This window comes from Oncorhynchus kisutch, linkage group LG30 (assembly GCF_002021735.2).
Source record: "Oncorhynchus kisutch isolate 150728-3 linkage group LG30, Okis_V2, whole genome shotgun sequence".
NCBI lineage: Eukaryota > Metazoa > Chordata > Actinopteri > Salmoniformes > Salmonidae > Oncorhynchus > Oncorhynchus kisutch.
In genome coordinates, this window is record NC_034203.2 from 34,870,154 (window position 1) to 34,882,653 (window position 12,500).

The window sequence follows — 12,500 nt, forward strand, 5'->3', positions numbered from 1 at the left end:
CCACTCGGGAGGCCCTACTATTTATATTTTTGACCATTTTTACTTTTACTGCACTCCGTACATTTTCCCTGACACCCAAAAGTACTCGTTACATTTTGAATGCTTAGCAGTATACGAAAATTGTCTAATTCAAGCACTTATCAAGAGAACAACCCTGCTCATCCCTACTGCCTCTCATCTGGCAGAATCATTCAACACAAATTCTTCGTTTGTAAATTATGTCTGAGTGTTGGAGTGTGCCCCTGGCTATCCGTAAATTTAAAAAACAAGAAAACCGTGCCGTCTGGGTTGCTTAATATAAGGAATTTGAAATGAATTATACTTTTTCTTTTGATACTTACATATATTTAAAACCAAATAGTTTTAGACTTTTACTCAAGTAGTATTTTACTGGTTGACTTACTTTTACTTGAGTCATTTTCTTTTATGGTATCTTTATTTTTACTCAAGTATGACAATTGGGTCCTTTTTCCACCACTCATATTAGTTTCTTCTTTTTGTTGGGGGGGGGGGGGGGGTTTACCACTTGTCAGTCATATGGACTGGACCAGCTCTTCTCTCCTGGTTCTCCCCCTGAATACTAGCTATTTCCTTTGGTTCCCAATTCTCCTTCTTGGTCCTTCGTGGTCGTGCCTGGTTAATCACCTGGTTTCTGTCTCTTCCTGGTTCTATCTACTAGTTTCTCTTTCCTCTTGTTTTCCTCCTCATTCCAAACGGTTTCCTGACTGGTTCTCTACTGACTGTTTCCTGACTGGTTCTCTATTGGCTGTATTCTGACTGGTTCTCTACTGACTGTTTCCTGACTGGTTCTCTATTGGCTGTATTCTGACTGGTTCTCTACTGACTGTTTCCTGACTGGTTCTCTATTGGCTGTATTCTGACTGGTTCTCTACTGACTGTTTCCTGACTGGTTCTCTATTGGCTGTATTTTGACTGGTTCTCTACTGACTGTTTCCTGACTGGTTCTCTATAGGCTGTATTCTGACTGGTTCTCTACTGACTGTTTCCTGACTGGTTCTCTACTGGCTGTATTCTGACTGGTTCCTGACTGGTTCTCTACTGGCTGTATCCTGACTGCTCCCTATCTCTTCCTCTCTCCTAGACAATAGAGTTTGATGATGGAGCGGGGGCCGTACTGAGGATCCAGCCTCTCAGGGCCCCCCGAGATGAGAATGTCTATGAGTGTGTGGCCCGCAACAGTGAGGGAGATGTGGCCACCACTGCCAAGCTGGCCATCATACGAGGTGAGTGTGTGTGTCTGTGTGTGTGCGACTGAGATCCTCTTCTTCTTCATGATCATCTTCATTAATACTGTCCATTTTAAGCACACACATCTTGCACACACACACACACACACAGCTGCCCATGGTCTCTCCCTTCGTTCCCTTCACTGCCAACACAAGACGTAACAAACACCATGCTTACACACCCGTCTATAACAGGAAAGAAGCAGCTGTTCTTTTAAGTCTGGGAGTTAGCGTGAGTTAGTGTTGTTTGGCTGTGTTGAGGGCCAGTTAGCTGGTGTGCGTGTGATTTAGACTACGGCTTCTCTCTCATAATCACTTAATTTGTTCTCTTCCTAGACCAAGATGGTATGAGTCTAATGCAGCCTGTCCCCTCAGTGCTAAGCTAATCTAATGTACTCTCTATAGTGCTAAGCGCTAGGCTAGCTGTTGGCTGGAATTGGCTGTACGCCCAGGAGCTGTGGACTGGGCCTCGGCCCAACACAGGGGAGAGGGAGAGATGGAGGGATGTTATATCGACTCATTTTTACATAGGAAAGCAGAGGATTAGGACCGCGCTAGGATTGGAACCCATTTCTTAAGGAGGGAGGAAGAGGGATTGAGGGATTGAGAGAGGGATACACAGCAGGATGAGGGGAGGAGAGAGACAGGGGGTGGAGTGGGGGATAAGGGGTGGAACAACAAGAGTGGGGATGGAGAGTGACAGAAGGGATAGAAAGAAGAGAGGATGTAGGGAGGGAGGGAGAGAGGGGTTGATTTGTCAGCCTTGGTGTTTCAGCAGAAGGCTGGTAGCCTGGGAAATATTATCTTGTCTATCTGTTAGGCCTGTCATCACACACACTCAATCCCCACTCTGTGTCTGTGGGATATTACTACAAAAACTGTATAGCCCTTCACTGTGTGTGTGTGTGTGTGTGTGTGTGTACATTCTGAATTTGAACTCTGGCCTCTTAATTAAGCCCCTTCTTTTGCCATGGCCTTAAGTGTTTCCCAGAGGTGTCGACAGACAGGTAACTGCTAACTCTAACCCTTTCCCAGAGCTGTAGACAGACAGGTAACTGCTAACTCTAACCCTTTCCCAGAGGTGTAGACAGACAGGTACCTGCTAACTCTAACCCTTTCCCAGAGGTGTAGACAGACAGGAACCTGTTAACTCTAACCCTTTCCCAGAGGTGTAGACAGACAGGTAACTGCTAACTCTAACCCTTTCCCAGAGGTGTCGACAGACAGGTAACTGTTAACTCTAACCCTTTCCCAGAGGTGTCGACAGACAGGTAACTGTTAACTCTAACCCTTTCCCAGAAGTGTAGACAGACAGGTAACTGTTAACTCTAACCCTTTCCCAGAGGTGTCGACAGACAGGTAACTGTTAACTCTAACCCTTTCCCAGAAGTGTCGACAGACAGGTAACTGTTAACTCTAACCCTTTCCCAGAAGTGTAGACAGACAGGTAACTGTTAACTCTAACCCTTTCCCAGAGGTGTAGACAGACAGGTAACTGTTAACTCTAACCCTTTCCCAGAAGTGTAGACAGACAGGTAACTGTTAACTCTAACCCTTTCCCATAGGTGTCGACAGACAGGTAACTTAACTCTAACCCTTTCCCAGAGGTGTCGACAGACAGGTAACTGTTAACTCTAACCCTTTCCCAGAGGTGTAGACAGACAGGTAACTGTTAACTCTAACCCTTTCCCAGAGGTGTAGACAGACCGGTAACTGTTAACTCTAACCCTTTCCCAGAGGTGTCGACAGACAGGTAACTGTTAACTCTAACCCTTTCCCAGAGGTGTCGACAGACAGGTAACTGTTAACTCTAACCCTTTCCCAGAGGTGTTGACAGACAGGTAACTGTTAACTCTAATTATCCCTTTCCCAGAAGTGTAGACAGACAGGTAACTGTTAACTCTAACCCTTTCCCAGAAGTGTAGACAGACAGGTAACTGTTAACTCTAACCCTTTCCCGGAGGTGTAGACAGACAGGTACCTGTTAACTCTAACCCTTTCCCAGAAGTGTAGACAGACAGGTAACTGTTAACTCTAACCCTTTCCCAGAGGTGTAGACAGACAGGTAACTGTTAACTCTAACCCTTTCCCAGAGGTGTCGACAGACAGGTAACTGTTAACTCTAATTATCCCTTTCCCAGAAGTGTAGACAGACAGGTAACTGTTAACTCTAACCCTTTCCCAGAGGTGTAGACAGACAGGTACCTGTTAACTCTAACCCTTTCCCAGAGGTGTAGACAGACAGGTAACTGTTAACTCTAACCCTTTCCCAGAAGTGTAGACAGACAGGTAACTGTCAACTCTAACCCTTTCCCAGAGGTGTAGACAGACAGGTAACTGTTAACTCTAACCCTTTCCCAGAGGTGTAGACAGACAGGTAACTGTTAACTCTAACCCTTTCCCAGAGGTGTAGACAGACAGGTAACTGTTAACTCTAACCCTTTCCCAGAGGTGTCGACAGACAGGTAACTGTTAACTCTAACCCTTTCCCAGAGGTGTCGACAGACAGGTAACTGTTAACTCTAATTATCCCTTTCCCAGAAGTGTAGACAGACAAATAACTGTTAACTCTAACCCTTTCCCGGAGGTGTAGACAGACAGGTACCTGTTAACTCTAACCCTTTCCCAGAAGTGTAGACAGACAGGTAACTGTTAACTCTAACCCTTTCCCAGAGGTGTAGACAGACAGGTAACTGTTAACTCTAACCCTTTCCCAGAGGTGTCGACAGACAGGTAACTGTTAACTCTAACCCATTCCCAGAGGTGTCGACAGACAGGTAACTGTTAACTCTAATTATCCCTTTCCCAGAAGTGTAGACAGACAAGTAACTGTTAACTCTAACCCTTTCCCGGAGGTGTAGACAGACAGGTACCTGTTAACTCTAACCCTTTCCCAGAGGTGTAGACAGACAGGTAACTGTTAACTCTAACCCTTTCCCAGAGGTGTAAACAGACAGGTAACTGTTAACTCTAACCCTTTCCCAGAGGTGTCGACAGACAGGTAACTGTTAACTCTAATTATCCCTTTCCCAGAAGTGTAGACAGACAGGTAACTGTTAACTCTAACCCTTTCCCAGAGGTGTAGACAGACAGGTACCTGTTAACTCTAACCCTTTCCCAGAGGGGTAGACAGACAGGTAACTGTTAACTCTAACCCTTTCCCAGAGGTGTAGACAGACAGGTAACTGTTAACTCTAACCCTTTCCCAGAGGTGTAGACAGACAGGTAACTGTTAACTCTAACCCTTTCCCAGAGGTGTCGACAGACAGGTAACTGTTAACTCTAACCCTTTCCCAGAGGTGTTGACAGACAGGTAACTGTTAACTCTAATTATCCCTTTCCCAGAAGTGTAGACAGACAGGTAACTGTTAACTCTAACCCTTTCCCAGAAGTGTAGACAGACAGGTAACTGTTAACTCTAACCCTTTCCCGGAGGTGTAGACAGACAGGTACCTGTTAACTCTAACCCTTTCCCAGAAGTGTAGACAGACAGGTAACTGTTAACTCTAACCCTTTCCCAGAGGTGTAGACAGACAGGTAACTGTTAACTCTAACCCTTTCCCAGAGGTGTAGACAGACAGGTAACTGTTAACTCTAACCCTTTCCCAGAGGTGTCGACAGACAGGTAACTGTTAACTCTAATTATCCCTTTCCCAGAAGTGTAGACAGACAGGTAACTGTTAACTCTAACCCTTTCCCAGAGGTGTAGACAGACAGGTACCTGTTAACTCTAACCCTTTCCCAGAGGTGTAGACAGACAGGTAATTGTTAACTCTAACCCTTTCCCAGAAGTGTAGACAGACAGGTAACTGTCAACTCTAACCCTTTCCCAGAGGTGTAGACAGACAGGTAACTGTTAACTCTAACCCTTTCCCAGAGGTGTAGACAGACAGGTAACTGTTAACTCTAACCCTTTCCCAGAGGTGTAGACAGACAGGTAACTGTTAACTCTAACCCTTTCCCAGAGGTGTCGACAGACAGGTAACTGTTAACTCTAACCCTTTCCCAGAGGTGTCGACAGACGGGTAACTGTTAACTCTAATTATCCCTTTCCCAGAAGTGTAGACAGACAAATAACTGTTAACTCTAACCCTTTCCCGGAGGTGTAGACAGACAGGTACCTGTTAACTCTAACCCTTTCCCAGAAGTGTAGACAGACAGGTAACTGTTAACTCTAACCCTTTCCCAGAGGTGTAGACAGACAGGTAACTGTTAACTCTAACCCTTTCCCAGAGGTGTCGACAGACAGGTAACTGTTAACTCTAACCCTTTCCCAGAGGTGTCGACAGACAGGTAACTGTTAACTCTAATTATCCCTTTCCCAGAAGTGTAGACAGACAAGTAACTGTTAACTCTAACCCTTTCCCGGAGGTGTAGACAGACAGGTACCTGTTAACTCTAACCCTTTCCCAGAGGTGTAGACAGACAGGTAACTGTTAACTCTAACCCTTTCCCAGAGGTGTAGACAGACAGGTAACTGTTAACTCTAACCCTTTCCCAGAGGTGTCGACAGACAGGTAACTGTTAACTCTAATTATCCCTTTCCCAGAAGTGTAGACAGACAGGTAACTGTTAACTCTAACCCTTTCCCAGAGGTGTAGACAGACAGGTACCTGTTAACTCTAACCCTTTCCCAGAGGGGTAGACAGACAGGTAACTGTTAACTCTAACCCTTTCCCAGAGGTGTAGACAGACAGGTAACTGTTAACTCTAACCCTTTCCCAGAGGTGTAGACAGACAGGTAACTGTTAACTCTAACCCTTTACCAGAGGTGTAGACAGACATTTCTATACCTTACAATCTGTCTCCTAGACCTTGACTGCACCATAGACTAGTAGGAATAAATGTCAGAGGAGAGACTGAGGTTACGGAAAGGGTTTCGCTCTGCCCTCCACTAAGATACAGCGCATTCGTAAAGTATTCAGACCCCTTTACTTCTTCCACATTTTGTTACATTACAGCCTTATTCTAAAATGAATTTAAAAAAAATATCCCTCATCAATCTACACACAATCCCCCATAATGACAAAGCAAAAACAGGTTTTTAGAAATGTTTGCAAATGTATTAAAAATAAAAACTGAAATATCATGTTTACATAAGTATACAGACCCTTTACTCAGTACTGTGTTGAAGCACCTTTGGCAGCAATTACAGCCTCGAGTCTTCTTGGGTACATGCTTGGCACACCTGTATTTGGGAAGTTTCTCCTATTCTTCTCTGCAGATCCTCTCAAGCTCTGTCAGGTTGGATGGGGAGCATCGCTGCACAGCTATTTTCAGGTCTCTCCAGAGAGGTTCAATCGGGTTAAAGTCTGGGTTCTGGCTGGGCCACTCAATGACATTCAGAAGCCACTCCTGCGTTGTCTTGGCTGTGTGCTTAGGGTATTTGTCCTGTTGGAAGGTGAACCTTCGCCCCAGTCTGAGGTCCTGAGTTCTCTGGAGCAGGTTTTCATCAAGGATCTCTGTACTTTGCTTCGTTAATCTTTACCTCGATCCTGACTAGTCTCCCAGTCCCTGTCGCTGAAAAACATCTCCACATCATGATGCTGCCACCACCATGCTTCACCGTAGGGATGGTGCCAGGTTTCTTCCAGACGTGACACTTGGCTTTCAGTCCAAAGAGTTCAATCTTTGTTTCATCAGACTAGAGAATCCTCTTTCTCATGGTCTGAGAGTCCTTTAGGTGCCTTTTTGCAATCTCCAAGTGTCTAGACCCTCTACCATAAAGACCTGGTTGGTGGAGTGATGCAGAGATGCTTGTCCTTCTGGAAGGTTCTCCCATCTCCACAGAGGAACTCTAGAGCTCTGTCAGAGTGACCATTGTGTTCTTCTCCCCCGATTGCCCAGTTTGGCTGGGCGGCAAGCTCTAGGAAGCGTCTTGGTGGTTCTAAACTTCTCCCATTTAAGAATGATGTAGGCCACTGTGTTCTTGGGGCTCTTCAATGCTGCAGAACATTTTTGGTACCCTCCCCCAGATCTGTGCCTCGACACAATCGGAGCTCTTCGGACAATTTCTTTGACCTCATGGCTTGGTTTTTGCTCTGACATGCACAGTTAACTGTGGGACCTTATATAGACAGGTGTGTGCCTTTCTAAATCATGTCCATTCCTGACTCTCTCTCCCCATAGACAGTGGGTTGGGTATGGGTTACATTGGCCAGTCTGATTCTCTCTCCCCATAGACAGTGGGTGGGGTATGAGTTACATTGGCCAGTCCTGACTCTCTCTCCCCATAGACAGTGGGTGGGGTATGGGTTACATTGGCCAGTCCTGACTCTCTCTGCCCATAGACAGTGGGTTGGGTATGGTTTACATTGGCCAGTCTGACTCTCTCTCCCCATAGACAGTGGGTGGGGTATGGGTTACATTGGCCAGTCCTGACTCTCTCTCCCCATAGACAGTGGGTGGGGTATGGGTTACATTGGCCAGTCCTGACTCTCTCTCCCCATAGACAGTGGGTTGGGTATGGGTTACATTGGCCAGTCCTGACTCTCTCTCCCCATAGACAGTGGGTTGGGTATGGGTTACATTGGCCAGTCCTGACTCTCTCTCCCCATAGACAGTGGGTTGGGTATGGGTTACATTGGCCAGTCCTGACTCTCTCTCCCCATAGACAGTGGGTTGGGTATGGGTTACATTGGCCAGTCCTGACTCTCTCTCCCCATAGACAGTGGGTTGGGTATGGGTTACATTGGCCAGTCCTGACTCTCTCTCCCCATAGACAGTGGGTGGGGTATGGGTTACATTCCCAGCTCTTTTCAAGCTACTTAAGGCTTTATAAGATCGCAAATAGTAGCACATTTTAATGGTTGCCGTTCTGACTGTCTCCCTGTGGGATGTACCCTACAGAAGCGTTGTGATTGGCCACAGTAGGAAGTAAGCTACTCCTTAGCTTGACTGCTAATGGAGGCCGGCTTATGTAGCAGGCTGTGGTAACTGGTGTCGGGCAGAGGAGATATCTCATTTAGACACTCACACCTCTCTCTCCTTCACTCCATAGCTCACCAGCTCTCTGAGTATTTATTTGGTCAATGTGTCAGTGTATAATGTCTGTTGTTTGTAATAGTGTGTTATATGTGACAATGTGATTCTATTATACATTTTATTTGAATGTTGAAGGACTCTTGGAAGATTTGTCCAAATAAGGACTAAAAGAGATCCTAGTAAAATAACATCTGTCTCCACCTAGCTAGCTCTACCAAGCTACAGTATACCATCCCTCTGTCCCTCTGTCCGTCTGTCTAACTCTCGCACTCTCCCTCTTCCCCTATCTCTCGCTCTCTTGCTCCCTCTCTTTTTCTCCCTCTTCCCTCTCTCTCTCTCTCTCTCTCTGGACACTGTGTTTTCGTAGTGCTTGGCCTAGAGGAGGTTTTAGTATCTGTACTTCTGTATGTTTTTAACCTCCGGTGGGCGAGAGATTCTCATCGCTGCAGAAATGTGTTTGTGTATGCTAATACATGATTACCAAGGAAGGGAGGTAGGGGGTAGCAGGAAGGGTGGAAGGGAGATAGCGGGTAGCAGGAAGGGTGGAAGGGAGATAGGGGGTAGCAGGAAGGGTAGAAGGAAGGGTGGAATGGAGGTAGGGGGTAGCAGGCAGGGGGGAAGGGAGGTAGGGGGTAGCAGGAAGGGTGGAAGGGAGGTAGGGGGTAGAAGGAAGGGTAGAAGGGAGATAGCGGGTAGCAGGAAGGGTGGAAGGGAGATAGGGGGTAGCAGGAAGGGTGGAAGGGAGATAGGGGTAGCAGGAAGGGTGGAAGGGAGATAGGGGGTAGCAGGAAGGGTAGAAGGAAGGGGTGGAAGGGAGGTAGGGGGTAGCAGGAAGGGTAGAAGGGAGGTAGGGGGTAGCAGGAAGGGTGGAAGGGAGGTAGGGGGTAGCAGGAAGGGTGGAAGGGAGGTAGGGGGTAGCAGGAAGGGTGGAAGGGAGATAGGGGTAGCTGGAAGGGTGGAAGAGAGATAGGGGGTAGCAGGAAGGGTGGAAGGGAGATAGGGGGTAGCAGGAAGGGTGGAAGGGAGGTAGGGGGTAGCAGGAAGGGAGGTAGGGGGTAGCAGGAAGGGTGGAAGGGAGTTGGGGGTAGCAGGAAGGGTGGAAGGGAGGTAGGGGGTAGCAGGAAGGGTGGAAGGGAGGTAGGGGGTAGCAGGAAGGGTGGAAGGGAGGTAGGGGGTAGCAGGAAGGGTGGAAGGGAGATAGGGGGTAGCAGGAAGGGTGGAAGGGAGATAGGGGTAGCTGGAAGGGTGGAAGGGAGATAGGGGTAGGTGGAAGGGAGATAGGGGGTAGCTGGAAGGGAGGTAGGGGGTAGCAGGGAGGGTGGAAGGGAGGTAGGGGGTAGCAGGAAGGGTGGAAGGGACGTAGGGGGTAGCAGGAAGGGTGGAAGGGAAGGTTTTCTACCACTACGACATATCTTTCTACATAGTTTGTCTGATCAGTGATTCCCCTAGAGTGTTCCTTGGCGAGATGCAGAGGTCCCTGATGCATTCAGGACTGCAAGCACCAAAACGTTCCACTGTGACTGTCGGCCAATAATATTTACGTGGGCGGTAACAGAGCTTGTCAGGGGAGTGAGGGAAAGTCAAAATGATAGGAGGCGGATCAACTCTGCAAACCAACTTGGGATTTGGATGCTTGTGTACAATATGGTATGTGTTTATGTGTTATTCATCTCACGTGGCAGATACCACTTGTCTGCTTTCACGAGACTAATGTGTTATGTGTGCAGACCGATTTCAACATGGCCTAGCCCTAGTCTCTAGTGGAAAAATAATATGATATTAGTATGTGCATGTAGGGGTTGTGCATTGTCTGTGGCAGTAGGGAGTATGTGGGGCTAAGTCGTATGTATGGATGAGAGACACACCACACTGTGGGTTTGTAGACAGATAGATGTATGAGATTAAAGACTGAGAGCATCATTTCCATAAAGAGAACATTATCATTTAAAGTGTTTCCGCAAAGCTCTTTAGTCTCTTTTAAGTTGACACTATGAGGTAGAGAATTACTGCCCCAGATGACACCTAAATCGAAGTGGAGAAGGATCATACTCAATCCGGATTTCCCCTAGGTTTGTTTTCAGGCACATTTTCTATTGAACTAACCTTTTTTTGTGTGCGTGTGCTAATGTGAATTTTTGTCTGTGTGTTTGTGTTGTGCATTTGTTTGTCCAAGTGTGTGTTTGTGCTAATGTGAATTTTGGTGCTTGTGTTGTGCATTTGTTTGTCCAAGTGTGTGTGTGTGTGCTAATGTGAATTTTTGTACTTGTGTTGTGCATTTGTTTGTCCAAGTGTGTGTTTGTGCCATGATTTAATGTTTGCTTGCTTTGTTTGTGGTTGGTTCTGCTATAAGCAGGCATGCTTCCCTGTGCAAACGCAATCAGGCCAGGATTAAGGCTGCTAGCCTCCAGTCAGAACCCTAGAGGAAAACATTGGCCGCTACCTGCCAAGTCCCCAGTATGAAAAACTGCTGTCACACAGGCAGGTACACACACACGTGCACAAACACACTCTTTCAAGTCTTTGCAAAGTGTTCTGTTAGGTTCTGAATAAACAGAGTAAAAACTCACAGACAACTAGAAAAAGCTCAAACCAAGTTTATTCAATACAGCTGCAAAGACAACAGAGTCACACAAACACATCTTTATACCTCCCAACTAGGCCGAGTCATCCCCTTGATGCATAACAGACTCTCTTTCTCTGTTGTTAGGCAAACACAGTAGGTTCCTCTTACTTAGGCCTGGGCAACTCCAGTCCTCGGGGGTCTGATTGGGGTCACACTTTTTCCCCTGCCCCAGCTAACACACCTGACTCCAATAACCAACTGATCTTCAGTTAAAAATCCAATTAGTTTGAATCAGCTGTTTGCTAGGGATGGAGAAGGTGTGACACCAATCAGACCCCCGAGGACTGGAGTTGCCCAGGCCTTGTGGCTTACTGGTATTTTCTTGTGTTATCTGTGGTCATTTTGTTGGTCTAGTGTCATTTCTTAATCATTAAACCTAAACTGTATGTGTAAACATGTATACGCAGGGCCCAGCTGTAAAAGAGACCTTGGCCTCAGTCTGTGTTCCTTGTTGAAATAAAGGTGTAATAATAATCAAGTCTAGGACCCTCATGGGTGTGGAAATATGTGTGTGTGTGTGTGTGTGAGAGAGGACCCTAACCAGATGGTCTTCGGGGTGAGCATCTGTGGCCCCCCTCCCAGCAGTGTCTTCTCTCTTCATCTGTTGATCGTATTTCTAGTTGATTTCCACATCCCTCCTGGTCATGCTTCCTCAGCAACTGGTCCTCATCAAGAACTGAAACTAAGCTGTTGTCCTTTGCATCCTTCCTTAGAAATATAAATGTTCAACAATAACATTGTTGTAGCTGTCCTCCGGCTACACCATGGTGCTGTCCTACAGAGTGATGTTGAGGCTACTGTAGACCTTCATTGCAAAACAGTGTGTTTTTTAATCAATTATTTGGTGACGTGAATATATTTGGCATAGTTTTATCTAAAAAGGATAACTTTTTTAATGTTTTACCATTTTTATTTTTATGAAGTTCACTGAGGAGGATGGTCCTTCCCTTCCTCCTCTGAGGAGCCTCCACTGTTAACAGTACTGAAGCGTCTGCCAATTTACTACTCCAGAATAAAGGAGACCTAATGTCTTATACCAGTGTCATGCTTCAAATATCAGTGTTGTTGACAAAACACAATACCAAACTTACTCACAGTTGTTCTCCTATTTCCACATAATCTATCACGGTTCCCCGTCCCAATAGAGTACGAACCAACCTGTGGCCTTATTGCTTAATACACACATCATTTTCAAACAACGTTTTAATGTCTTTTTGCTTTTCCAACCATGGGTGAGGCTCTCCTTCTATAACCATCCACATTCCTACTCACTGACAATCTTTAAGCACAGATATCCTGGGATATCTCCTATTCTCCACAGTATGTACTTCCTTCCTTTGTCCTTCTACATGGTCTACTTCTCTACAACCTACCGTACTAGTACACAAGGATGACAATTTATCCGTACACACACACACACACACTCTACGGCCTCACGGCCACCGCGGCTGGGCTTTCACCCCCCCCTTTACAGGTCTAGCAGGGAACCAAACCCACTCTGGATTTACCCCCTAGGACGTACCCTCCGCAGGGACCAGCCTGTTTGGGCTTACCTTCCGAGACTTACCCTATACTTATATGAAGCCAGCAGAAAACTGTTGATTGTATTTCTAGTTGATTTCCACATCCTGCTTCCTCAGCAACTG

At 46.4% G+C, this 12,500-nt stretch overlaps 1 protein-coding gene across 5 annotated transcripts in view; it reads left to right on the top strand.

Moving 5' to 3' along the window:
* LOC109874757 (receptor-type tyrosine-protein phosphatase S-like) overlaps window positions 1-12,500 on the top strand; it is a 139,945-nt gene that overhangs the window by 23,510 nt on the left and 103,935 nt on the right. For all 5 annotated transcript variants that reach the window (XM_031810926.1, XM_031810927.1, XM_031810929.1 and 2 more), the window contains exon 5: window positions 1,103-1,244. In XM_031810926.1, the coding sequence (XP_031666786.1) occupies window positions 1,103-1,244 (142 nt within the window). The remainder of the gene's footprint in view (window positions 1-1,102; window positions 1,245-12,500) is intronic.